Source organism: Onychostoma macrolepis, chromosome 22 (assembly GCF_012432095.1).
Source record: "Onychostoma macrolepis isolate SWU-2019 chromosome 22, ASM1243209v1, whole genome shotgun sequence".
Classification (NCBI taxonomy): Eukaryota; Metazoa; Chordata; class Actinopteri; order Cypriniformes; family Cyprinidae; genus Onychostoma; species Onychostoma macrolepis.
The window spans coordinates 30,022,421-30,050,386 of record NC_081176.1 but is presented as its reverse complement, the minus strand read 5'-3'; the positions used below and the strand labels follow the sequence as shown (position 1 = coordinate 30,050,386).

The following is a 27,966-nucleotide window of genomic DNA, read 5'->3' as shown; positions in this document are numbered from 1 at the left end:
GTGGAAAAAAAAAATAATAATAATAATAATTCCCACAGACTCCTACAGGAGAAATCCTTATATGGAGACCAAAAGTACTCTTTTGCTTTGGCCTGTAAGTTCTGTAAGCATATATCAACCAGTATTACCTGGCAACGCACAACAACAGCCTCCTTAAACAATGTAAAATGTTGCTAAAACAACACATTAGCAATTGCACAGCAACAAATCTATAGTTTCATTTACATTTCATCTTATTACTACTGGAAATCATTTTTTCCTTCATCCATGTTACTTCCACTGACATTAATATCATTGATAAATGACAGATTAATTAGCTTTCATGTGGGTGTCAACCTTAAGATCATTTTGATATTTTTAACCTTTCAAAAGATTAATGATTTTTTATTTTATTTTTTTAATGGCACAAACAAAATTAAATAATGGATTTCACAAAACACCCAAGAATAAATGATATTCATTCATTGCTAAAACTTAAAAAGTTTATGCTATTCTTATTCTTAACTTTTGATGTTCACACCAAAATGATGTAACTTCCTGGAGGATGATGTCATTAGTGAAACTAAGGACAGGGAGGAAAAGCTGTAAAAAGTAGAACATTATTCACAATATTCACTTTTTTTTCCTTTTTTCGTAACAAGCCTACTGTTTAAAAGTATGGATGGCATTTCTGATTTGGGAACTGCCGTACAATTATTTAAAGTGCCCCTATTATGGGTTTTGAAAGGTTCATATTTTGGTTTTGGGAGTCCCCAACAACAGGTTGACATGCATGCAAGGTCAAAAAACACTTTCATTTTCTTATAATATGCATTTATTTTTACCTTAGTTGCTCAACGATTCATTTTTCCAAACCCCTCCTTTGTGTGACGCTAATCTGCGGTGATTGGTCCGATTGGTCGATTTCATTTAAAGCAGTGTTTGTGAGCAGTGCTGCTTTGTGTACAGCGTTACCGGGGAAACAGCTATTTTTAATGCCCCAAAAGCAGCACCTAGTGGCAAAGAATGAATTTGCATTTTCATTCAGACCAATGCGGAAAATCAAGTTTTCCAAGGTCTGCACACACAACAAGTGGGCGGGCAATAATGTTTCATGTTGACATCAACATGAATGGGATTCGTTTTAAAAATGACTCATTTTGATGATTCATAGTCGACTCTTTCTTTTGAGAGACACTAACTTTATATACAGTTCACTTTCAGACTTAAAACTTTGCAGGATGTTTTCATTCACTTAGAGCTGTGTTACACACTGCATGAAAGGTCATTTTCAAAAATCCATAATAGGGGCACTTTAAAAGGTTCCGCTACAACAAATCTGCATTCATCAGTTTAAATGAGCTAAATTTTCCATCATGCTCTATTTTTAGCTGTCATGCAATGCTTATTTTAAAGTAGCATTAAAAAATATTACTTTTGCATTTCACGCCTCCACCACTCAAACATCACAAGCACAGCTCTCAAATAACAAAATAACAAAGCTACTTTAATACGACCATCTCTGATAAAAGTGAAGGCATGTCTCAACAGGTAAAAGTAGGGTCCAACAGAATACTTCTAAATGTGTTGCTATGTTAAAATAGTACTGTCAGGATTTACTAAAGACGCGCAGTGAAGAATTAGTGCTGAAAAGGCGTGGACAGTTATATTTGCGCCTGACCTTACTGATTATGCATTTGTAGGAGTTTCCCTTTCAGACACAAAATTTATGGGAGGAGAGTATTAAAATTAATCACACAACAAGATTTACCAACGTTTGAGCTCGTCAAATTACTGGTATTTGCGCCATTATTTAATGCACCAAAAAAGCATGTCTTAAACTATTTTGCACTTGAAAGGGCTGCAATTGCTGTTGCCATAATAAGGAGGCACCGCAGGGAACAGAGAGCGCATGGTAGAAGGGAGGGGATTTTTTCCACACGTAAATTTATTTGGAATACCAGAAGAACACCTTATCCGAACATATAATTTGCCAAGCCATGCTATTTTTAATGCTTCAGAAAATAAAAGATGACTTGGAACCCTCAACTAGGAGTCATGCAATACCAGGTCTATCAAAAATTTAATTAAATTAAATTTTTTGGCCTCCAGTCCTTTTCAACATACTGTGACTTCTTTACTTTTCTTTATCATTTATTTGCGACTACGCTAATTTGCACTGCGCTTGGTATCGCGTTGGTCGATATGTAAATTAGATGTTGCCTATGTTCTTTAAATTGTGCGTTGTTAGTAAATCACCGAAGAAATTTCCATGCCCATCTGCGCTGTTTTGGAATTGCGCTCTTGCGCTAATTTGCCCTGTTTAGTAAAACTAGCCCTATGCACAAACACACATTCTGCAAGTACTCTGCAAGATTCTGGAAGACTGAATATGTGGTATGCATGTGCATGACGTCACTGTTTTCACAAATTCACATTTTTATGGTTTACACTGAGAAGATAATGGTATCATTTTCAAAAACTTGCACTTAGAAACCCATTTTCAAAAGTTTGTGTTTTCAGGTCCCCAAAATGCTGTTGTTGTGTAAATGAACAGCCAAAACACACAAAACTTTTTTAATTTTTAGCTGAAAATAGTGTTGTGTAAATGCGTCAGTGAGCCTCTTTGATGGGTTGTTGAGTAGTTCACACAAAGACTGCCGAGTGCTGATCACCTGTTGATTTTCCCCTAATCACAGCCCAACCTGTCGACAAGCTTGTTAACTTGCAAAACGGGCTTACAATCCTGTAGTGTTAACTTACAATTAAGGGCACTGAGCTTTCTTCAGCATTTTTCAGGCCTAGGTCAGTCTTACTTCAAGTGGCCAAGACCACAAGTGTGGATATTGGGACAGGCCACTGTAGCCTCTACTAATGAACTGAATCAGGTATGTTTGATCAGGATGAGTTTGAAAATATGTACTATTGCACGCCACTAGGAACAGGGTTGGGAAACACAGGCATAGACATTTGCTGTGGAGCCCGGCAAAAGTGTCTGTGGGGTCACACAGCAGTCACAAAGGGGGGAGTTCATGAAGATCTTTCTAAAGCCTAAAATGACAAATGAGACACCCTATGGCAAGGGTGCCCAATCCTGTTCCTGGAGATTTACCTTCCTGCAAAGTTCAGCTCCAAACCTGATCAACCACACCTGATCCAGCTAATTAAAACCGTCAGGATCTCTTGATAATTACAGACAGGTGTATTTGATCAGGGTTGGAGCTGAATTTTACAGGAAGGTAGATCTTCAGAAACAGGATTGGGCATGCCTGCCCTATGGCAAGCTTTACACCAGGTGTGTCCAATCCCGCTCTTTGAGGGCCACTATCCTGTAGAGTTTAGCTCCAATCCCAATCAAACACATCTGAACCAAGTACTGCATTTAAAATTCCATGCCTACTTCCAGAGTCGCCGCTATGGTTTCCAGGACCCCTGAACAGCATATTGACTCATTGACAGCATATTGACATATTGATATTGCCTTTGGTGGTTGTTTGGGGGTCCACCTTGGTAGAAATCAAGTTGGGCCCTTATTAGGGGCCCTTGGAATTGTCCTAACCTTACCCCCGGTTACAACACCCCTGCCTACTTCCATTCTATATAGCATGCAAAAAAACTGTATGTCAAATAAATAGTGTGTATAAACAGTAAGCACAAAGTACCTAGAATGACCTATTACTACTGGCAAGATTCTGAAATGTGCTTCATGTGGACACTTTAATATAGTAACAGCCAATAGTACGGTGGCCCAGTAGTGAACAACACAATGAAATTGAATAGTTGTATTGTGCTAATTTCGCTGTGTTGTGGCTTGTTTCCATTGTGTTGCTACTTGTTTCTGTTGTGTTGTGCTAATTCTGTTATGTTGTGGCTTTTTTCCTTTGTGTTGTGGCTTGTTTCCATTGTACTGTGCTAATTTTGTTGTGTTGTGACTTGTTTCCATTGTGTTGCAGCTTGTTTCCACTGTGTTGTAGCTTGTTTCTGTTGTGTTGTGCTAATTTTGTTATGTTGTGATTGTTTCCGTTGTGTTGTGCTAATTTCGTTGTGTTGCCGCTTGTTTCCGTTGTGTTGTGCTAATTTCATTGTTGTTGCTTGTTATCTTTGTGTTGTGCTGTGCTAATTTTGTTGTGTTGTGACTTGTTTCCGTTGTGTTGCAGCTTGTTTCTGCTGTGTTGCAGCTTGTTTCCGTTGTGCTGTGCTAATTTTGTTGTGTTGTGACTTGTTTCCATTGTGTTGCAGCTTGTTTCCGCTGTGTTGTAGCTTGTTTCTGTTGTGTTGTGCTAATTTTGTTATGTTGTGATTGTTTCCGTTGTGTTTTGCTAATTTTGTTGTGTTGTGGCTTGTTTCCGTTGTGTTGTGCTAATTTCGTTGTGTTGTGGCTTGTTTCCGTTGTGTTGTGCTAATTTCGTTGTGTTGTTGCTTGTTTCCGTTGTGCTGTGCTAATTTTGTTGTGTTGTGGCTTGTTTCCTTTGTCTTGTGCTAATTTCAATATGTTGTGACCTGTTTCCGTTGTGTTGTGCTAATTTCGTTGTGTTGTGGCTTGTTTCCATTGTGCTGTGCTAATTTTGTTGTGTTGTGACCTGTTTCCGTTGTGTTGTGCTAATTTTGTTATGTTCTGGCTTGTTTCCTTTGTGTTGTGACTTGTTTCCATTGTGTTGTGCTAATTTTGTTGTGTTGTGGCTTGTTTCCGTTGTGTTGTGCTAATTTCGTTGTGTTGTGGCTTGTTTCCTTTGTGTTGTGGCTTGTTTCCGTTGTGCTGTGCTAATTTTGTTGTGTTGTGGCTTGTTTCCTTTGTGTTGTGACTTGTTTCCGTTGTGTTGCAGCTTGTTTCTGCTGTGTTGTGACTTGTTTCCATTGTGTTGCAGCTTGTTTCCGTTGTGCTGTGCTAATTTTGTTGTGTTGTGACTTGTTTCCATTGTGTTGCAGCTTGTTTCGCTGTGTTGTAGCTTGTTTCTGTTGTGTTGTGCTAATTTTGTTGTGTTGTGACTTGTTTATGTTGTGTTGTGCTAATTTCGTTGTGTTGTTGATTGTTTCCGTTGTGTTGCAGCTTGTTTCCGTTGTGTTGTGCTAATTTCGTTGTGTTGTGGCTTGTTTCCGTTGTGTTGTGCTAATTTCGTTGTGTTGTGGCTTGTTTCCGTTGTGTTGTGCTAATTTCGTTGTGTTGTTGCTTGTTTCCGTTGTGCTGTGCTAATTTTGTTGTGTTGTGGCTTGTTTCCTTTGTCTTGTGCTAATTTCAATATGTTGTGACCTGTTTCCGTTGTGTTGTGCTAATTTCGTTGTGTTGTGGCTTGTTTCCATTGTGCTGTGCTAATTTTGTTGTGTTGTGACCTGTTTCCGTTGTGTTGTGCTAATTTTGTTATGTTCTGGCTTGTTTCCTTTGTGTTGTGACTTGTTTCCATTGTGTTGTGCTAATTTTGTTGTGTTGTGGCTTGTTTCCGTTGTATTGTGTGAATTTCATTGTGCTGCAGCTTGTTTCTTTTGTGTTGTGCTAATTTTGTTGTGGCTTGTTTCCGTTGTGGCTCGTTTCTATTGTGTTGTGCTAATTTTGTTGTGGCTTGTTTCCATTGTGGCTTTTTTCTGTTGTGTTGTGCTAATTTCGTTGTGTAGTGGCTTGTTTCCATTGTGCTGTGCTAATTTCATTGTATTGTGGCTTGTTTCCATTGTGTGTTTTTTTTTTTTTTTTGTGGTATTGTACACTACTAAGCCACCTTACAATATTCGCTAAGAGGCTAAGTAGCAGAAAATAATCCTTGACACGTTCCAATTTGTTTAAATTCCATGAACATTTATTGGCATGATGTAACAAATAGATGCTAAAAGTCAGGTAAATATCCACCTGCACCCATATGACCAAACACCTGGAAATACAGAATAAAAGACAAATGTTTTCTGTGCTTACACTTTACTATTCCATGAGGCCACAGGAGAAAAGTTGCAAACGTCACATTACAACATGACCAAGTAGTATGTACAATGACACAATATAGAATGTTGTAAAGTTCATTCCTCGTGAAATGTAGTAACTTCTCGGATGGTATGTGATCTTGGACACACCAAGTTCTTCAGGATTACTAGGTTTTCCAGGCTAATGTGTTTTGGGCAGTTGAGAGCTAAACTCTACGGGACATTGATCCTCCAGGAGCAGGATTGGAAAAAAAACCTTCCCAACCTGCATTGGAGGCTCCCTATCATAGCAGTGACGGTCACTGTGCCCCCTCACCTCTGGTAAGCACACCACCCAGCCCCTAGAACACGATTTCTACCGATTCTACTGGGGCCTCCTCTAGAAATGCAAATGCCCCCAGTTTGTATGGGCTGGACTCTGTATCATTGTCATGTCTCCACTGGACACATCCGATTCTCTACTAGGCTAATGATTCTAGGCTAATTGGGCCCCTGTTTTCCTTAAATTTCATAATCCTTGATCCACAACGTTTTATAGAAAGTCCCTGAAATCTGAGTTTTGACAAAAAAAAAGAAAAAAAGGCTTACAGCTACACAGGCAAAATCATATTTTATCTTGTTAAAAATATGCCAGGCCTCCTGATATGAGTCTCCCTAGCATCAGACTGGAGAGGAGTTGAGGATGAAGAGACAGTGACAGAAGGTACATGTGTATGGATAGGATTTGGTCAAGCTTCTAACATATATCTGGACTGGTATCTTGAATCTTTACAATTACATTAGCTAATAGCTAGTGTTTGGTATCAAACTGGTACATCAAAATTTGCACTGCTGTGCTACCCGGATGTAACAATCCCCTGTTGCAAAAATAAGAATTACCATTGTGACTGTAAAGCAAAAGAAAGGTTAGCATATTTAGGGTTGGGCGATATATGGAACAGGATATTCATGCGCATCTCGTCAGTAAATCCGGTTCCGTGATTAGCGCTAAATCTCCATCACCCGCTTTCGAATAGAGCACCATTTAATACACAGAGCCATAGTTCACTGCGCAATATCGAAGGCAATTCATCTGCAAAAACGTAGCTTGTCAGTTTTTGTCATTTTTCAATTCTGTTATTATTTTGTTGTGATTAAAAATAAGCTAACAGATAATTGCAACATTAGCAAGGAAAGTTAATTAGGTAAATGGTTGCATACTGCAGGCTACAGCTCAGTGGCAAAAACTAAAAGCGAATTAAAACTAATATGTATCCCATACTATTAAGTGTAGCCTAATTGGTTAACTATAGACGCTTACATCTTTTAATTAACATATTTGGTTTCAAAACAAAAATAATTTATTTTTCAGTAACTGTAATGACACTTAATAGAAAGTAACATCATGTTACTAAATCTTTTTCCTTACATTTCCCTCACAAAGTCTACTCAAAGGAATTATTAGACATTTGTCCATCCAAAACAGTATTTTATTTTATTTTTTCAATAAAATTACGACTTGGACAACTTCTCAGAACAAAAATAGCAAAAACACTTTGTTTATTTATCTTTTCATCCTGAGTGAGGCGCTATTGTGTTATAAAAGGCACTTGAACGGAAGTGGCCTTCAGTAAATTAAGTGATAAACACACCGAGTTGCACATTAAATAATGGAAAAGGCACATGCAGAGACAAATTCATTTATATTTTACTAACAACTTTATTCACAGAAAAAAAAATGTATCTATCTATCTATCTACCCATCCATTAATTGGATGGGCAAAAGCTACTGATGTGCAAAACTGAACATTCACAATGATTGTTTTGATTTTCCCAAAATATTAAGTAGTGATCTGACAGCATATACTCTGACAGCTGTGATGCTCTTAAACTAATCCAGACTCTCAGTGGATGATGAGGTAATGCAGTGCTCTCTGACAGATTAATGCTGTATACAGACTTCAATGCAGCGTAAACCACTGGCATGGCATAATCTCTGCATCTGTTCCCCATAATGCCACTGAGTCACAATATCATGACAATCACTCTATCGAAAATAAATACATATATATAGTTAAGTGCAAAACTTCAGGTGTTTTGCATTGTGGATTAAATTAGCTACACACACACACACACACACACACACATATATATATATATATATATATATATACAGTGGATTTAAAAAGTCTACACGCCCCTGTTAAAATGCCAGGTTTCTGTGATGTAAAAAAATGAGACCAAGATCAATCATTTCAGAACTTTTTCCATCTTTAATGTAAACTATAACCTGTGCAACTCAATTAAAAAACAAACTGAAATATTTTAGGAAAGTAGAGTAAAAAAAAAAAAATACTAAAATAATGTGGTTGCATAAGTGTGCACACCCTTAAACTAATACTTTGTTGAAGCACCTTTTGATTTTATTACCCCACTCCGTCTTTTTGGGTATGAGTCTATCAGCATGGTACATCTTGACTTCGCAATATTTGCCCACTCTTCTTTGCAAAACCTCTCCAAATCTGTCAGATTGCGAGGGCATCTCCTGTGCACAGCCCTCTTCAGATCACCCCACAGATTTTCAATTTGATTCAGGTCTGGGCTCTGTCTGGGCCATTCCAAAACTTTATCTTCTTCTGGTGAAGCCATTCTTTTGTTGATTTGGATGTATGCTTTGTGTTGTTGTCGTGCTGAAAGGAGCTTTCTAGGAGAAGCCTGAAGGTTTTGTGCCAATATTGACTGGTATTTGGAACTGTTCATAATTCCCTCCGCCTTGACTAAGGCCCAGTTCCAGCTGAAGAAAAACAGCCCCAAAGCGTGATGCTGCCACCACCATGCTTCACTGTGGGTATGGTGTTCAACCTTGGTTTCATCAGACCATAACACATTTTCCCACATGCTTTTGGGAGACTTATAATGTGTTTTTGCAAAATTTAGACAGGCTTGGATGTTTTTCTTGCCACCCTACCCCATAGCCCAAACATATGGAGAATATGGGAGATTGTTGTCACATGTACTACACAGCCAGTGCTTGCCAGAAATTCCTGAAGCTCCTTTAATGTTGCCGTAGGCCTCTTGGCAGCCTCCCTGACCAGTTTTCTTCTCATCTTTCCATCAATTTTGGAGGGACGTCCAGTGCTTGGTGCGCTATATTTTCTCCACTTGATGTCTTCACTGTGCTCCATGGTATATCTAATGCCTTGGAAATTCTTTTGTACCCTTCTCCTGACTGATACCTTTTAACAATGAGATCCCTCTGATGCTTTGGAAGCTCTCTGCGGACCATGGATTTTGCTGTAAGATGCAACTATAAGAAAATGTCAGGAAAAGCCTACTAGAACAGCTAAACTTTATTTGGGTTTAACCAGAGGCACTTTAAGTGATGGCAGGTGTGTATTGTCTCCTATTTAACATGAGTTTGAACATGATTGCTTAATTCTGAACACAGCCACATCCTTAGTTATAAGAGGGTGTGCACACTTATGCAACCACATTATTTTAGTTTTTTATTTTTACTCCACCTTTCCTAAAATATTTCAGTTTGTTTTTTAATTGAGTTGTACAGGTTATAGTTTACATTAAAGCTGGAAAAAGTTCTGAAACGATTTGCATTGGTCTCATTTTTTTTACATTACAAAAACCTGGCCTTTTAACAGGGGTGTGTAGACTTTTATATCCACTGTATATATATATATATATATATATATATATATATATATATATATATATATATATATATATATATATATATAGGTTATTTATTGAGATCTTTGTTGTGCAGCTCTCCATGTTCTATTACATGGTGAAGCCTATGAAATAAAATTAACTAACTAACTACTTTAATAATATTATCCACAGTCACTACTTTTATTATGGTTAGGTAAATATACTAACTATGAAGTTGACAGCGTTTGGGTAACTTACTATATTTCACAGCACTGCTTTTATCTGCTTCATTTCAGTGATGATTTCTGAGAAAGCAAACCAATAACAGCAGCTTATTGTTTTATAGAAATTGTATTCTATTGACCATATTTCACCGACGCACCCTCAGTGGAATAATTCACCATTCATTTTTTTTTTTTCTTTGATGAATTTTTCATTCTTCCAATTTAGAATTTGTAATTCTTGCAAAAGAGTTTTGAATTAATTGCATGTATCAATTTTTTTTTTTTTTTTACTCTTCTGGAAGAAAACATGTACTCGCACTCATTCCATTCCAAAACTATGCTTTGTTTAATCCCGCGTGAATCCTTAATGAATCAATTTCAGAAAATATGTTTGTTTGTATTTGTATCTGCGCTTTTCCAGTTTTCATTTTGCGATCCACAGATAATCAAAAGGGAGTGGAAGGACCTGAGGGAGAGTAAACGATGACACACGATGAGACATATTCTTTTTTTTTTCTTCTTCATTTAAAGCGACGCTTGCGTGATGGCTGCATCAGGAATATCATTGTCTATATTTCAGTCGACAGAAACTAGATTTTTTTCGCGCGTGAACACTTAAACACAACACACTCACCGTCAACAAACCCAGGGATTCCAGTAGCACGTGCGACACACACAACTTTCAGCCGTTGATGCGCTCGGGCAGGGGGTGACGTCACTTCCGGGATGTTGTCAGTCAGTCAGAAGTCGTCTCCGTCGAGCGCAGTCGGTGTGTGTTTTGGTCCGCGTTTGCGCTCCGCCGCATCGGGTTCGAGTATCAGAATGGTCCGGGGTCTTCGCGCTCGCGGCGTTCTCTCGCTCGCTCTGTAATGCGGAGAGGAAGAAGCGCCAGGGGAAGCGGTTTTATTGATGCTGCGGGGATTTGTGTCGGAGGAGCGGGCTAGCTCACTGCGCTAGCTCGAGACAGGATGATTCGCTGGATCCGACAGCAGCTGGTAACGTTACGAGCCGTTTAAACTCTTTTATCGCCACACAATCTGCTCGCTTCATTGTTTTGGTGCTGCGGTCTTATTATTGAGTTAGCGCGAAGCTAGCGTGTACTGTCTGGCTAATTAAATCACGAATTAAATTACATTTAATGAAGGCACAGGACAGCGTTTCGCTTAAATTAAACGGTGTATTGTTATATTTCGTCTGTTTTATTTTATGTAGCAGGTGGTTATATGAGGTTATTGAGAACACGAATAACGAGATAATTTAACGGTTTTGTTTTTAAATCGTTTTGGAGGGAAGCTCGCCTGCGGCTCCTCGTGATTGCGGAATGTTTTTGTTTTTGTTTGTTTTGTCTGTTGATTTGTTTGTTTCCTTCTTCCTGGCAGTTGTGTAATTTTACTGCAACAAATGTCACAAGTGCCATTACTCATGCGCTTTATGAATATTGCAAAAAGTTGGACCGTAACTTGACTAGTAGACTGGAATCTGTTGAGGCTGACTTGTTGACTTCACATGCTTTGTTTGAACAAACATAAGTCAAAAATGACAAACTGCTTTAAATATTTAAAATATGCAGGTAAATGTCCCTTGTGGTGAATTCCTCTGTTGTTCATTATGATATTTGTGATCTATAACTGTCAGATATCTGTGTTTGTTGTCTAATATAGTTTAGTTTTGACGAAACAACTAAAATAACGCCTTGAAATGTATTCTAGCAAGCATTTATTAAGATTTCCGGAGCATTGTGTACAGGCACTGTTTTGTAGTTAAAGTAATTTTTGTATTTGTTGTTGTTTCTTTTTTATAATCAAGCTATAATTATATGACTATAAAATGCTCTCAAAAATACTTTACAAAATGGGTATTTTAGGTAATGATTAATCATTATTAATCACATTCAAAATAAAAGTTTGTTTACGTACTATATGTGTGTACTGTGTATATTTGTTAAATACACCATTTATATATTTAAAAAATATATTTATATGTGTGTGTAAATATAAATATTTTAGGATATAAATCTAACATTATTTATATGTAATAAATATACACAGTGCACACACACATAGTATGTAAACAAACTTTTATTTTGAATGCAGTTAATTGCGATTAATCGTTTTGCAGCCCTAATTTTTGGTGCTTTACACTTTTAATTAAGGTAGCTTTTATTCAGTACAGTAACAGTGAAGAAATATCTTTAGAAAAAGCCCAATGTAGAGCATACAATAAAACATCTGTCCTGTACTTGTACAGTTATGTTGTTCATTAGCCATATGTGATGGTTTTAAGTTATTTAGGTGGATAACTAATCAATTTTTAACTTTTTTCAATGAATTGTAGGCTAATGTGCATCTACCACAGTGTTTGAGGCTATGTAAATTTTAAAACTAAGCTTTTATTTGTAAATTGACGATATTGAAGATAATTGTTTAAATATGGTGTATAGTTACAGTGTAATATTTGCTTATTTTGATGGTTACTAGACTTCTCAGCTGGCTTCCAGTAATTTACAGAACATATTAGAAGACTGGGTATACTAGATGTATCTTATCTTGTTTGTTTGTCTGAAGGGTGTCCCCTAACGCTGTTGGCTTCATGTCACAGGAAGTGTGTTTAGATCTGGTCTCATTTTAGACACTGCTACCCTGTGGCTGCAAACGTGGAGATGGAAACAGTGATGGGGCAGAACCACATTTCTGTTTTTCACATCTTTCGGGTGTCACTTTTTCCCGTCTGTGTAATTGGGCTTGTGCTGGGTAATTGGTGTATTTAGTAACAGTGGAGTGTTCCTGCAAAGCTGAAATGGCAGTGTTGCACTTAAAGTTTTCAGAACTTCCCTCATTTGGTAGTTTTGTAACTGTTCCTGTCAAACAATCACCCAGTAAGATTTTTTTTTTTTTTTTTTTAAGTCTGTTGTGCGTATTATAGTTCAGGTGTTCACTTTTCACTACCAACCTTGTGGATTCAGTTCCTCTCTCTTTTACACGTCATTGCAGATCCTAAAACCAAACTGATTATAAGAGGAATGTTATTAAAGAAATAGTTCACACAAAAAAAAGAAAATGTACTCACCCTCAGGCCATCTGAGATGTGGATGAGTTTGTTTCTTCATCAGATTTGGAGGAATGTAGCATTTCATCACTTGCTCACCAATGGGTCCTCTGCAGTGAATGGGTGCCGTCAGAATGAGAGTCCAAACAGCTGATAATAACATTACAATAATCCACAAGTAACCCACACCACTCCAGTCCTTCAGTTAACATCTTGTGAAGCCAATAGCTCCATGTTTGTAAGAAACAAATCCATCAAGGTGTTTTAACTTCAAACAAGATTTAAAATAATCCATAATAATGCTTCCTCCGGTGTGAAAAAGTCCATCTCCTGTTGTCTCTCACATCAAAATTCATCCACATATTTGTTTAGAGCTGTTTAGAACTGTTTTGGCTTGTAAAGGGTGTTTGATCTGTGCAGATTTCTCTCCTGATTCAGACCAGATGACTTTTTCACTGGAGGAAGTGTTATGGATTATGGACTCATATTTTAGCTGGAAGCAAAGGTTTAAAGTTAAAAACTTCTTAATGATGGATTTGTTTCTTACAGACACATAGCTTTTGGCTTTACAAGAATTGATGGACTGGAGTGGTGTGGATTATTGTGATGTTTTTATCAGCTGTTTGGACTCTCATTCTGACGGCACCCATTCACTGCAGAGCATTCATTGTTGAGCGAGTGATGTAATGCTACATTTCTCCAAATCTGAAGAAGAAACAAACTCATCTAGATCTCGGATAGCCCGAGGGTGTGTACATTTATAGCAAATTTCATTTTTGGGTGAACTATTCCTTTAATTAGTTTTTGTTCCCTGAAACTTTTGTATGACTACAGGGATCAGCATGTGGGCTTTAAGCATTGTTTGCAGATTTCTATTTATGAATCTGCATTTCAGACATCATGTTACAAATCCGTGTATTCGCTTGTCTGTGGATTGTTTTATTCCTTCCTTCATCCAGCCTAATTTACACAAGGCTACTTATGTTTCTTCATGTTTCAGTGAGTCATGGGAAGTGTCTTGTTATGGCAGGGCTTAGAGTCAGGGCAGAGCACAAAAGCCTAATGTGATCTGCACTCTGTTTGCTTTCCTGCTGCCAACGTCATCTTACACAAGCTCATCTGCTGCCATACCAGCTGCTTCCAGCTCACAATCACATAACTCATAATCAGTCACTATGTTTATATATATATATTCATTTTAATGTAGTATTTATTCCAGTGAGTGGCTGTTCAGTTAGTATTATATTTTATTAATAGCTCAGCTCTAATGCACATGTTCTGTGTAGAGTGCTGGTGGCCACATGAGTCAATGGGCAAATGCACTTCTTGGTCCGAGTGCTCGTCTGGTGAGGTATCAGTGCAAGCAAAGTAGGTATGTAAATGTAAACAGGCGGGACATCTGCTCTGTGTCGTAATATTGGGTCTGTGCATTGCATCTTGAAGTGTAACAGCAGCCTGATGGAAAGTAACAACGAGGGCCTGAAGCAAAAATCCCATTTTGTCCATATGGGATAAATGAATCAAATTGTCCTTGATCTTTTGACATGCAGAGCTGGGTAGATTGCTAAATTGTAATTTATTGATTCTAAACTGCATGACAAAAATTGTAGTTAGTAACGTAATCCATTGCTTTACACATTTTAGGTAATGTAATCAGCTACTTTTAGATTACCTTTGACCCATCTCGTTTTTCAAATTGATTTAAATAGGACAATCTTGTACCATGTTGACATAAAAAAATACAAAGAGTAAGAAAATCTATTCCATTTGTCGTTATTAACAACACAAAGTGCACTAAACATTATAAGGTAGTTTATGCAGCAGTGTTAATTTTGATTTAGTTTTAGTCATAGTCTTTTGACTAAAATGCCATTTAGTTTTAGTCATATTTTAGTCATCTGAATTGTTTTTAGTTTTAGTCAACTAAATATCATAAGATTTTAGTCGACTAAATCTACAGTAAATTTAGTCGGCTAAAATCTAATGGGTTTAGTTACAGTGCATTTATTAAGCATTTCTCTAAAATTTCCAAACTCGGTTTCATCATGATAGACTGCAATTTAACTGCGGTGACACCTTTGTTAAAATTAAATAAAACCACTTCTCATAAAAAACAAGAACATGGTCTTCTTTTTAATGAAATACCAATGGTTATATAGGCTAATCATGCATTCTTTATAACAACTTGTTTACCATATTCTTCATTCTTTCAAGCAGACATATTTATTTCTATAAATAAATTTAGATTAATATTTAGGGCTACTAAAGTGATTCAGTCAAGAGCAGTGAGTGATTTTCAGTCTTTCTTTTGTTGCTTGATTAACATCAGTGACTCGGACAATAGTGACTAAATTAGGCCACTGTCCCTTTAAAACCGAATGCACGGATGCAATGGATGCATTGTACAGATACATGTTCTCCCTACTGTTTACGTTCACTTAAGACGTAATCAACTGTGTTTACGTGAATACTCGTCAAAATGGACATTTGTGTGTATTTTTCCGTTCATGCGTCATGAAAGAGTACTCACTTGCTGTGAGACACGCTTTCTGTGTGTGTATGCTTCAGTGTCTGCGCTCAGAAAACCGAACCGAATTGAGTTCTCTCTTGCATCGTCAGATTTATCCATATGCCTGATCTTCTCTTACTCCCACATATTTGCATTTTTGAACGTTTTATGCGCCGTGCAGCAAGTGTATTTTAGCTTTTATGTCATGGTCTGTCTGAATACTCGATTCTGATTGGCTGGCAGGTGTTGATTTAAATTCGTTTAACTGCACAGGTAGTTCCAGGTCAGTTTAATCACGTTCTATATTAATGTGCTTCCTATAAACATTGGTAACCATAGTAACGTACACTTACAGTTGAATAGTAATACAGACGAAAATAACCGTCATTTTTATCATTCCGCATCCTCTATTCTTTATCGTACTGCATCCTCAATTTTCAATTTTGCTTAACATGTATACAATTTTGTCAATAAATACAATAATAATAAAATAACCGACTGAGTGATAATTCAAATAAGAATTTGTGTGTTCATCAGTAGTTGATTACTGAAAAAATATCGCTATTGTGTAAATATGTAATGATGTAATCCACAAAGTAACTGTTGTCTGATTACAAGTATTTTAAAATGTAATTGAATCTAATTACAAGTACTTAATTTTTGGAATCTGATTACGTAATCCAGATTACATGTAATCAGTTACTACCCAGCTCTGTTGACATGTAAGAAGTTATTGTATGATAAAAGCATCCTGTAAGTTTCAGAATTTGCTTGTAAGTCTAGAAACAGAAGTCAAGCTGCCAAAATGACTCATTTTTGGAATTTGTCACACTGTGACAGCAAAGTTCAACGAAAAACCGCCTCTGCTGAATCAGATCAACACCCGTTTCTATTTGCGCATGTTCTAGGTAAATAGCAAGAGAAACAAATCCAGGCAACCAAATGATAAAGATGCTCCGATGATAACAAGAGGATAACAGTCTTTGCATTGCCTTCCTTCTTATCCTACCATTAGGAAAGAGTGGATGAACTTTATTTTTAGTTCCTGATCACATCAGTAAGAACCTGGTCATTTGTTTGAATCATTTTACCGCAGATTTGTTTTTAAACAAGGCACAGATCGATTCAGGATTTGTAGAGAGATTAAAACTAAAAGACGATGCCATGTCAGCTATATTGGTTCCGACAGTAATGTCGTAACTCACAAGTAACAGTGTTTTTATCGTGGGTCACTATTGCTTTGTCTGTTCCAGGTCACGTACTGACTGATACGTTTTTTAAAACTAAATCACAGCAGTGTCCCTCTATGAAGGATGTAGGCTGTCAAACAGACATGCAGAATTTTACACAGCTGTGCTTTTCAAACCGTTAACCAATCATAGCAGTGGGCTTATGTTTCTAAGTCTAGAATGAGCCACACCGATCCAATCGGAGCGATTCGATGATGGGGGTTGAAACCAGGACAGAAAAGAGCCTGTTTCTTCTGAATTATGGTGTTGTTAATGTTAAAATCTTGTAAGTGGACGTCAGAGAACAGTAAAATCTGACACCTTTAATGATAACTTATGAACCAGAAAGACCTGTTGTCTCCAGGGTTGATAATTGATGTTTTAGGCTTTTGTTAAAGCCATCAGCCAGCATTATCTCAACTTAACAGCCGAAAGAACTCTTTCACAGGCGCCCACTCCCATGAATCACTGCAAATGACGTAATGGAGTCTTTCAGTCTACTTAAATATTTGTATTTGTATTTTGAAATAAATGTAAAATGTATTGTTTCTATACACTACCATTAAAAATTTTGAATAATTAAGATTTTTTTGTTTTTGAAAGAAGTCTCTTATTCTCACCAAGGCTGGGTTAATTTGATGATGAATACAGTAAAAACAGCTATATTCTGGACATTGTTTTGATATATTTTAAAATGTAGCATCTTTAAATCAGTACTTTAATATAATATAATTTTTTTTTTTTATTGTCATTCACAAGGCTTCATGGGATTGTAATTCTTATCTTTGTCAAAGCCATTAAGTATGTAGTCGGTCTACTTTTCAAGTACTTTTTTTCTTTCAAATCAGAGTTTGTGATGTTGTACTTCTCCTTCTAGCTGGTTGGTTTGTTCTGTAGCTTATAACTTTTTCCTAGATAATTTTTTAATGAGAAAAGTTAATAGGGAAATAGGTTATACTTTAGAGACCAAGGTCACTGAAAAAGTGAGCAGTCTATAGACTTTCATTATATGAATTGACAAAAGTGACCAAACCACTCTTTGTTTGCTGGAGTAATTACAAGAACAACAGTGTTTACTTATGATCAGTGGTTGTTTCCATTTAACATTTATTCGTTTTTAATTATTTAGATAAAGGTGTGTTCTCAGTAGCTTATTAGTTTTTGCTACAGTACAGAGTACAATGAAATTTCATTGGTCTGATTAATCAGTCAACTGTTGAAATACTTGGCATTGTAGATGTAAAAGTAGTACTCGGCAAATAAAAAATACATGTTTTCTATCTTCAAAGCATTTCCACATCAAAGATTAAATAAGATGTTGTGCCGAGTAACCTCTCAACTCTGCATAAGCGAAGGAAACGGCTCGTTCTCAACACTAATAGCCAAGAAAGTGATTGCTTTTGGGAATGGGCACTTTAATGAACAGCTTAACTAAATTTGTAATTGCAGTTGACACATGTTCCTGTAGACTTAAGCATTTATATTGTGATGTGTTTACTTGGCCGTCTGGAATGCTCCATGAGAGTCATAAATTGTAGAGGTTGGATTAATTGTAGAGGTTTGATAGAACTTGCTGGAAGATCAAGAGAGCATTGCAATAGTCCAGCCTGGGCACAACAAATTTGAACAAAGAGTTGCGTAGCATGTTCCAAAAGAAAGGGCCTGATCTTCCTGATGTTGAATAAAGCAAATCTGCAGGACCAGGCAGTTTTAGCAATGTGGTCTGAGAAAGTCAGCTGATCATTGATCACAACTGTAAGGTTTCTGGCTGTCTTTGAAGGAGTTATGTTTGATGCGCCTAGCTGGATGGTGAAATTGTGATGAAGTGATGGGTTTGTTGAAACCACAAGCAGTCCTGTCTTTGCACGATTGAGTTAAAGGTGCAGGTCCTTCATGCAGCAAGAAATGTCTGTTAGACAAGCTGAGATGTGAGCAGCAATCGTAAGATCATCAGGATGCAATGAGAGGTAGAGTTTAGTGTCATCAGCATAGCAGTGATATGAAAAGCCATGTTTCTGAAATACAGAGCCTAGTGATGCCATGCAGACAGAAAAGAGAAGTGGTTCAAGAACTGAGCCCTGAGGCACCCCAGTAACTAGATCCTCCCAAAGCTATTTTTTTCTCAATATCAGTGCTTCTGTAATTGGACGTTAACATTTTGACATAACATTTAATCAAAATGCCCTAATATCTGTTCTCTTTTGGCCATTCAGTTGTTTTATTCATCCTTTGTGCTTTGTCCAAGTTAGCCAGATGTTTCACACTAAACAAGCTGCTGTGAGTGTGTGAGATGCTTATGTTTAGGCACTCATTTGGGCTTTTAGACGGGTCACTCCAGGATAAGGAAGTAGCTGTGAGTCAGTGATGGCCTGCCTGACCGCTCATCTCATTAACTGCCGGTTCCCAAATGAATGTTTAATTAAAGGTGCTTTAGTGGAACGGCAGACTCATTCTTCACAGTGAAAGTCACAGACTTTTACACAATACGCAGAGCAGATGAGTGCCCTCTCAAACTGCCTTTGTTAAATAACTCTGAATTAAGAGTAAATTTAGCCATGGAGCAGCAAAGGGAAGCGTCACGCAGCTGTGCCTCAGATTTATTTGACGCTCTGCTTTGGTCACCTCAGCGGATATTTGCAAGCTTTTCTGTGTAATGATCAGCTCTGAGAAAGAGATACAGCATCACTTGCTCTCCAATTAATTTGATATACTTGATTAGCCGCCTTGTTCTGCTGTTGTGTTTCATTATCTCTATAATGTGGATTATTAGCACAAAATTCTAATTAATGCTTTAAAATGCTATTAACTCACAACTGAAAGAGAAGAGTCGTGCGGCACAGAAGCTTTTGAGTTTTGCACAATACAGACCAGGTCCTGTGTCCAATATCCCTCTCCATTGTTTTTCTTTTTTTCTTTTTCTTTTTCTTTTTCTTTTTAACAATAAAGCTCTGTTTGCTGTTCTTAGTCAGTGTCAAAATATATTGAAATAAGTTGTGAATTCCAAATCAGTTACTTACACTGCCTTACAAGTAGTGTTAATTTTGTCAGCTTAGGGCTGGGTGGTATATCGAGTTTGTACGTTATATCGATATATTCTTTATAAGTGATACGGTATGGAGCAATACCATTAATATCGATATAAAGTAGTTTGATACGAGCGCATCTGAAAAAAATATCTAGGGAGGACACAGACTGAACTGCTGCGGAGAAAGTGCATACTACAACATGTGACAAGCTTTATATGAAGGGCTTAAAAAAAAAACTGGTAAGATATACTAGCCTATTGTTTATCGTTTCAATTTAAAGTGGCTCTGAAAGGCTGCGTGTGCCACTGACAGACGCTGTTTAATGTGTTTGTACTGTTTTCCTTAATGCATAACTTACTAGAGGTCGACCGATTCATCGGTTTTGCCGATTAATCGGCACCGATAGTTGATTGCCATAACTATCGGTTATCGGCAAAAATTCATGTCGATAGTTTTCTGGTTTGCAACCATTGCTGGAGTGGCTGAGAAGGGTCCGCTGGCATTATACAGTACGAGAGCGGCCTCTAGAGGCGGAAATCACTGACAGCATGTGTTGTTTATTTTGACACGTGACACTGCGCGCTGCACAGAGTGGGAAACTCCAGACGTGCATTTAAATACAGCCGACAGAAAAGCCTGCCGCGGAACAGAGCGCCATCCACATAGTTTTCTATTAAATTACATTATATTCTCCCAAATCATTGTGAATGTACATAATGACTTCACCCTAGGCTATAAATTATGTATTGTGCATTTTTCAGCAAAATGTTTGTCTTTCTGTGGCTCTAATAAAGAGCTGTAATACAGATCACGGGTTCTCTTTCCTCTTGCTCTGTTTTTTTAAACACCGAACTTCAAACTCATTTATGCCACATTGTTCATTCTTGAAGCAAACTTATGTCCGTTTGGTGATTTAAATAAATTGTTTTAGACCGCCACTTGATTTGAACGCAAAGCTTCTGGTGTGTGTGTGTGTGTGTATTTGTGATACCTCTGAGTTCTCATAGACGCAGCGCTGCGCTTTTGCCCGATGTGTGACTAAATTTTTATTTTATTTTATTTTTTTTGATTAGATAATTATCAAGTGTTAAATAGAAGTGTGTGAGTACACATACAATATCCATATGTATGTCCTTTTAATGCTATGGCCTTGTGTAGATATTTAAAGATGGCCATCTTTAAGCATGACTGTTGAAATTAAATGGTAACACTTAACAATAAGAGTCCATTCGTCGCATTAATGAAAACTGTAGAAGTATTGTTCCTTGTTAGTGTTTTCATTTCAACATTCACTATTAGCTACTAATAGGCTACATTTTTAAATTGTAAAGTTTCTTCTTTTAACATTAGCAAACTATGAAATAACTTTAATGATCAATATAGTAAATAATATTATTTTTATTCATTTACTGAACCATACTTTGTACTGTTGTTGCTTTTTTTTAAAAAATAGTAAAGCACTAGCTCTCTTTCAGTATCCATTTTGAAACCTATCGGTTGATTAATCGGTATCGGCCAGTGTGGTCCAACCTAGCTATCGGTATCGGTAAAATCCACTATCGGTCGACCTCTATAACTTACATTTCACAGGTATATTCTTCATCTGTAAATGTTAGAAAGCCATGGAAATATTTCCATTTTGCTGTCCATTGTGCATGAGCTTTTGCTTTGCAATTCTCCGCTAAACTTCACAGATTTCATTCAGAACGAGCGCGACATACAGACAGAGCACAATAACTCTGACTAAAATATATATTTTGCTGAAATATTTGTAGTTGGACAATAAATGTGACGTATGCAGAATTTTAAACCTACAAGTAAGTGTATTTGTATGATAGCACTAACTGTAAAGTGTAATGGGGTAATCAAAATAGCCTTTTTACGCAATTAGCCTATAGTCTGTGCTTTTTTATTTTCATTTTTAGTTTAGTAAATTTAACTTCTGCTTTTAAAAGCAATATTTTTGTTTTAAGATTGCAATGTCACAATGTTAGAATGTAATGTGATTTTTAACCCTTTTTGCACATAATATATTCCTACATGCTTACATTCACTATTTGTTTAATCCAAATACAAAATACTGAGATATATACCATATACCACAAATCAGCCAAAAAATATCGAGATATGAATTTTTGCTCGTATCGCCCAGCCCTATGTCAGCTGTTTGTTTTTGGTTTAGTCTTACTTTTGGTTTAGTTTGTTGAAAAGAAAAGAAAAGAAAAGAAAAAGTGTAAATTTTAGCTTAAAGTGAGTTAAGAATTATGCGGTTAAAGTGACATTTTTCTCAAAAGTGTAATTGTTGTTACTGATCTTGATTTGTCTTTTGAGAATTTTTTTTACATTTCATCAGAATTATTGCACTTTCACCTAAAAGCACAAATCAAGAGAATGTCAACTCAAACACAAGATTTACCGTGCATCACTACATTATGTCAAACTCAAAAGCTAAAATACCAAAATTACTAAAATTCCCTGGTTCCTGGTTTGCAATCATTCTAGATTGTTAAGGTTTTAAAAAGTTTGTCAGCAAACAGTTGTCACTGTTTTTATTGATGAAATTTACACTATTTATAAGGCAGATTCTTATGGAAAATTTCACCTTACTTCAAAAACATACGCAAAATGGCCATTTCAAAACATGTTGATAGTGACATCCCCTAATTCACACAAAGGATTGTGTGAAACAGATCAAAATGTGTTTTCCAACTGAACTGAATCTCCTTGACCACAGATTAAGCTGCAAGACATTGTGAACTGGTTGAATGAACTATACAAACAAAAATTACACAAAAAAAAAAAAAAAAACTCTCAAAGCCTGTTTCTGGAAGCTTAGAAGTAAAGGCCTCTCTCTGAAGTTCTTATTCGAACAGATGTTCAAAATAGCTACATAAATTAGATATGTGCTGTGCACTGTTTTCTCAATAACACAACAAACAACAGAAATGACTGGTGGTTATATAGTCATCATGGACTACTGGCAGCTTGAAGGTGTTTAACTGCTGCCATGAAGGTTTCTGGGAAGTTCACGGTGGAAAGTAGCCAGGAAAGTTTGCTCTGTTGAACCGTTTCAGGCCACCAAAATGAACTCCAAAGAAAAATTAACTCCTTCATTTGGCCAGATTTAGTTTGAAATTGTCACACTCATTTGTTCTTCAATTAAATTAGGGCCACGCTTTTTTGTAAATGTGAATGTTTTGTAATAAACTGTTAATGTTACATTTTTTAATAGTAGTTAACAGCAATACTACTCTATTCTTTAAAAGTTTTCTTCTAACAGATCTAGGAATCAGTTAACATGGATTCATAATCACAGCACAGTGGCATCAGTTTTGAAAAAGCAGCACAAGATGTTCATGTTGGCACACAGAATGAATTCCAGTGTCTTACTCTTGGAAAGTGCAGAGGGGAAATGGGATGGAAACACACAAAGGTTCAGTCAAAAGATTCAGACTGTAATTGAACGCATGTGTTGCCAATGGGGTTGGGTGACGTGGCCGTGTAACATACAGGAAGGAGATTTCTCAGCCTCCTCTGGACAAGAGTCAATGGAAGATGCTCAGCACAGACACCATCTGTCACAGAGGCTCAAGGTTCAGAGTAGGAGAGAATATTTCCAGTGTGCTGCTGCAGAAACATTTGCATAAAGCACTAAGTTGACTGAGAGTTTGTGTCTATGCAAAGAGCCGTCACATGTTCCACAAACCAAACCCATTACGTGTTGTTAAGTGGGAGGAAATTCAACCGCTCCAGGAATCTGGGACTGGATTTACAAAGGATTCTTAAGAATGAAATTCTTCTTAACTGCTAGTTTCTTTTCTTTTTTTTTTTTACTTTAAATGTTATTTTAAATAGGTCCTTTTTCTATTGTCAGTAGTGCAGTGATGTATGAAGTACAGTTCACAACATGGAAGTCACTCTCAAACCAAGTGTCTTCCTGTTGGTCAACACTGCGACCAACTTGAACATTAGCGGAATCTGTGGGGAACTTTTCTGCCCTCACATCATGCGAAACTCTGTTGTGTGCATTTCCATTGAAATGAGTTTTAGGAATCTTCTGAAGACAAAACTTAGGGAAAAATTGAATTTCCTGAAATTAATGTTATTAAAAATCATCATAAATATCCGCTTAAACTTAGGAAAACCTCCAACTTGCCTTGAATCGCTAAAGGTCAGATGTTCAATGAATTTATTGGGTTGTTTCAGATATCAAGCATCATAACATACTATTGGTAATGTAATCAATCATGTTGAATTAAAGAGCCTGTCTCTAGATGGAGACATCTAAAGTGACCATTTAAAAAACACAATGCCGAGAAAATAGCCTAGTATTCATGCATGCTTGTGATTATTATGGTAATCTGCAAAATATGATATTTGCAATGTTTTTCCATTAAGTTGATCAGTGAGTCTTCGACGAGAACCAGCATACAGTAAGATAATGCCAAGCTGTTTAAGAGAATATTTGGCACCTAAAAAAGAATTGCATTCAGGAACATTCTTACAAAGAGAATTTATCTTAAGAAACTTTTCTTAAAAATAGGGCTGGGTGATAAAATCATAACGTAATTATCGTGTGAGAATTTTCTTAGATAAAACGATAACAAGAATTTGATAAATGTTCAATATAATGTTTATGCGCAACAAAACAGCAATAGGTATTTGAAGAGCACCATGAGGACGTGCAGCGTGCACATTTTATTTGCACTTTCAAATTAGCGGCAATTCGTCGTCAATTGCTTGAATGCAATACAAGCAACAACAAAATACAATGTCAAACTCACTTAGCCTAAAAATCTATAAATGATAGAACTTTTAACAAAACGAATAAAAATACACCATGCTATAGACTATGCCTGATATAAAATAACAAAGTTTAAATGGGTATACAAAACTGAAAAGTAGTAAACACTGTGGAACCAAATAAATAAGAAACATAGAACATTTATTAGCAAAACGAATAAGAAAGCTTGCCATACACCTTGATGTCAAATAAAATAAATTAATTACACAAAGTTTAAACAAAGTAAAAATCAGCAACATAAAAAATGTTGCAGCTTCACATCAGTAAAACCATCGGCACTCTGCATCGTAGCAACCCTAGGAGCAAAAATCTGCCTTTAAACTTATTGTGATAATTATCGATATCGACTGATATGAAACGTTTTATCGGGATCATATTTTGGCCATTTTCAAGCCCTATTTAAAAATATTTTTGTGAATCTGGTTATCACGCACTCAGTCTCATACAGAGTGTGCGTCTGGCCTGCAGACCGAAAAGACAGTCAGAAAGCAATAAGAGTTCAATAGTAAGTGATTTAGATCTCATGTGCTGTGAAAGTGCCTCCCGTAATGAATTGTTTGCTGCATACTAACTGAATTAATAATGACTTTGGCAGAGTGTTATGCCTTCCCATCAGGCTCTCGGCTTCTTCAGCGTACTGTTTTCCATAAGCTTTAAGATTCTGTCACTGTTTCACCAATAGCTAGTATGATATTATCTATCGCTGTAGGTGAAATATTAAACAGAAGTTGTTGATGTCTCTGGCCTGTCTGTCTGTCACACTGACTGACCGACCTGTCTCTCCTCATCTCTCCCAGGGCTTCGACCCTCCCCATCAGAGTGACACACGCACAGTTTACATAGCAAACAAGTTTCCACAGCATGGCCATTATATTCCTCAGAGGTTTGCAGACAACAGGATCATTTCCTCCAAGGTAAGAGCAGATTCTTCTGAAATCTTGGTAAAAAAAAAGATCACGTGCACATGTTTCCCTGCTCATGTTGAGAATTTGGCAGTAAAATCCTCCACGCTGTTTTGCTTTCTATTTGTAGTACACGATATGGAACTTCATCCCCAAGAATTTGTTTGAGCAGTTCAGAAGAATCGCCAATTTTTATTTTCTCATCATCTTCTTGGTTCAGGTAAGCCCTGATCGTCCTTGTGTTCCCCATCTCTCAGCTGAGTGTGACGACACAGCAGAGCTGATGTACTTTGAGAATGAAATTAGTCTCAAAATGAATTCTGAAAAGGAATGTGTAGGCTAATTCACATTCGCATTTGAAACAGCAGTTCACAAACTCGTCATCTAATTCAGATTCACAATATTTTGAGATATTGCGATTGAGGTAGTAAGTTTGAGAATTGCTGTTTGCAAATATGTCAACTTTCTGGTAATGTAAATTAGCTTAGGCATTTGTGGATCATATTTTGTAAATATATTTTGAGACTATTTTAGCTCTGTAATCCTTGGCTTGGAAAAAATAATACAGGTTCAGCAACATCAGTGTTGGAAACGGTTCCTGTAAGTAAGGATTATGTTCACTACAAACACCTTGGTCATGTTAAAGTACAACACAGCAACAAACAATGTCCACATATTGCTGTCGATGTGTCATCCAACTGATAGTCATGTGAGCATGAAATCATGCTTGCCTGAAGTAACACATATTATTATGATCTGAATTCACTCTCAATCACATGGATTCCTACTGAAACGACTGGATTTTGCCTGGGAAAATTTGCAGAACTATGGAACATGTGACCACACCTTTAAAGGGATAGTTCACCCTAAAATTAAGATGACCCCATGATTTACTCGCCCTCAAGCCAGGTGTATATGGATTTCTTCTTTCAGACCAATGCAATCAGAATTATATTTAAAAATGCCGTCTCCTCCGAGCTTTATAATAGCAGAGAGTAGTGCTCGAGATTTTGAAGCAAAAAAGTACATCCATCCATATAAATAGTGCTCCACACAGCTCCGGTGGGTTGATAAAGGCCTTCTGATAGGGATGTAACGATTCGATTCACAATTTTGATTTCACAATTTGATTTTCTCATCATTATTTTTTACTAAATAAGATTGAAGACATTATACAGTAAATGAGAAGATGTCCTTTTATTAGGCTATTGCTCCATGTTTCTTTGTAAAATTGAAATATAACAAAACTAAACTGAAATTTTAAAACAAACCCCAAATCAAATAATCAAGTTACACAAATAAAATAATCTCTTCATATAAACAAACTAAGGCTTTGTCTGTGCTCTTTCCATTTAAAATGTGAGGCAACCACTGCATTTTAATCATCATCCAAACAAAGATGCAGCGTACATACAGCATGAGCAGTTTTTAATCTAAATTAGACTATAATGTCGAAATTTGAAGTGAAAACAGAATGGTCTGACTTTAGTTTACTATATATAAAACATATCAGAATGAAACAGCAGACGAGCTGAATGAGACGTAGATTCACTCTCTGACAGCAGGTGACACTTATGAACAGCAATGATACTGTGTTTCCTGGGTTACCGCTGTAAACAAAGCAGAGCTGTGCTTATGAACACTACTTTAATATCCATCGTTCACAGACAAGATGGCAAGAAAATACCACATAAACTTTTCTAAAGACAGTCATAGACCAATTCATATATAAACTCCTACTCCAATTGTAGCATGATTTCTTTAGCATCTCAACCGATTTGAATAGTCTCACATTTGAATCGATGGCTCACGCTTAATCATTACATCCCTACCTTCTGAAGTGAATCGATGTGTAAAAATATCCATATTTAAAACTTAATAAATTGGCAGGTATACAAATATTGTATGAACTTATAATATATTGTACTCTCAGAAAAAAGGTACAAAAGCTGTCACTGGGGCAGTGCCTTTATTGAAAGGCACAAATATGTACCATTAAGATATTTGTATAGACCCCTTTGGGGTAGGTCCAAATCAGTCTTAATTTTGACAGCACATTTTGATTTAATCATAGTCTTTTGACTAAAATGGCATTTAGTTTTAGTCATATTTTAGTCATCCGAATAGTTTTAGTTTAGTTTAAGTTTTAGTCGACATGCAACATGCCTTTATATTAAAATTAAACGAAACCACTTCTCATAAAGAAACAAGAACACGGTCTTCTTTTCAATGAAATACCAGTGATTATATAGGCTAATTATGCATTCTTTATAGATGATTAAAACATTCTTCATTCTTTCAAGCAGACACATTTATTTCTATAAAAAATAAAAATAAAAAATATATATATATATATATATATATATATATATATATATATTATATTAATCTTTATTAGGGCAACTAAAGTGATTCGGTCAAGAGCAGTGAGTGATTTTCAGTCTTTCTTTTGTTGCTTGATTAACATCAATGCCACAGACAACAGCAACTAAATTTGGCTGCTGTCCCTTTAAAACCAGATACACAGATACAATGTACTGATACAAGTCCGTTATTCTCCCAACTGTTTACGTTCACCAAAGACGTAACCGAGTGGGTTTACGTGAATACTTGTCAAAACTGACAATTCAACATCATTTTGTGTGTATTTCTCTGTTCATGAGATGTGAGAGAGTAGGCTACTCCTGCGCTGCTTCGGT

The 27,966-nt window shown here is 36.6% G+C and overlaps 1 protein-coding gene across 3 annotated transcripts in view; it reads left to right on the top strand.

The window, feature by feature from the left end:
- Nucleotides 1-9,649: 9,649 nt before the first annotated feature.
- The window catches only part of LOC131529634 (phospholipid-transporting ATPase IF-like), a 58,853-nt gene continuing 40,536 nt past the window's right edge, over nt 9,650-27,966 (top strand). Inside the window, exons 1-3 of one of the 3 annotated variants that reach the window (XM_058759430.1) lie at nt 9,650-10,747; nt 25,163-25,279; nt 25,398-25,487. In XM_058759430.1, the coding sequence (XP_058615413.1) occupies nt 10,721-10,747; nt 25,163-25,279; nt 25,398-25,487 (234 nt within the window). In that variant the 5' untranslated portion in view covers nt 9,650-10,720. The remainder of the gene's footprint in view (nt 10,748-25,162; nt 25,280-25,397; nt 25,488-27,966) is intronic. The other 2 variants (XM_058759429.1, XM_058759428.1) reach the window with 2 other exon arrangements.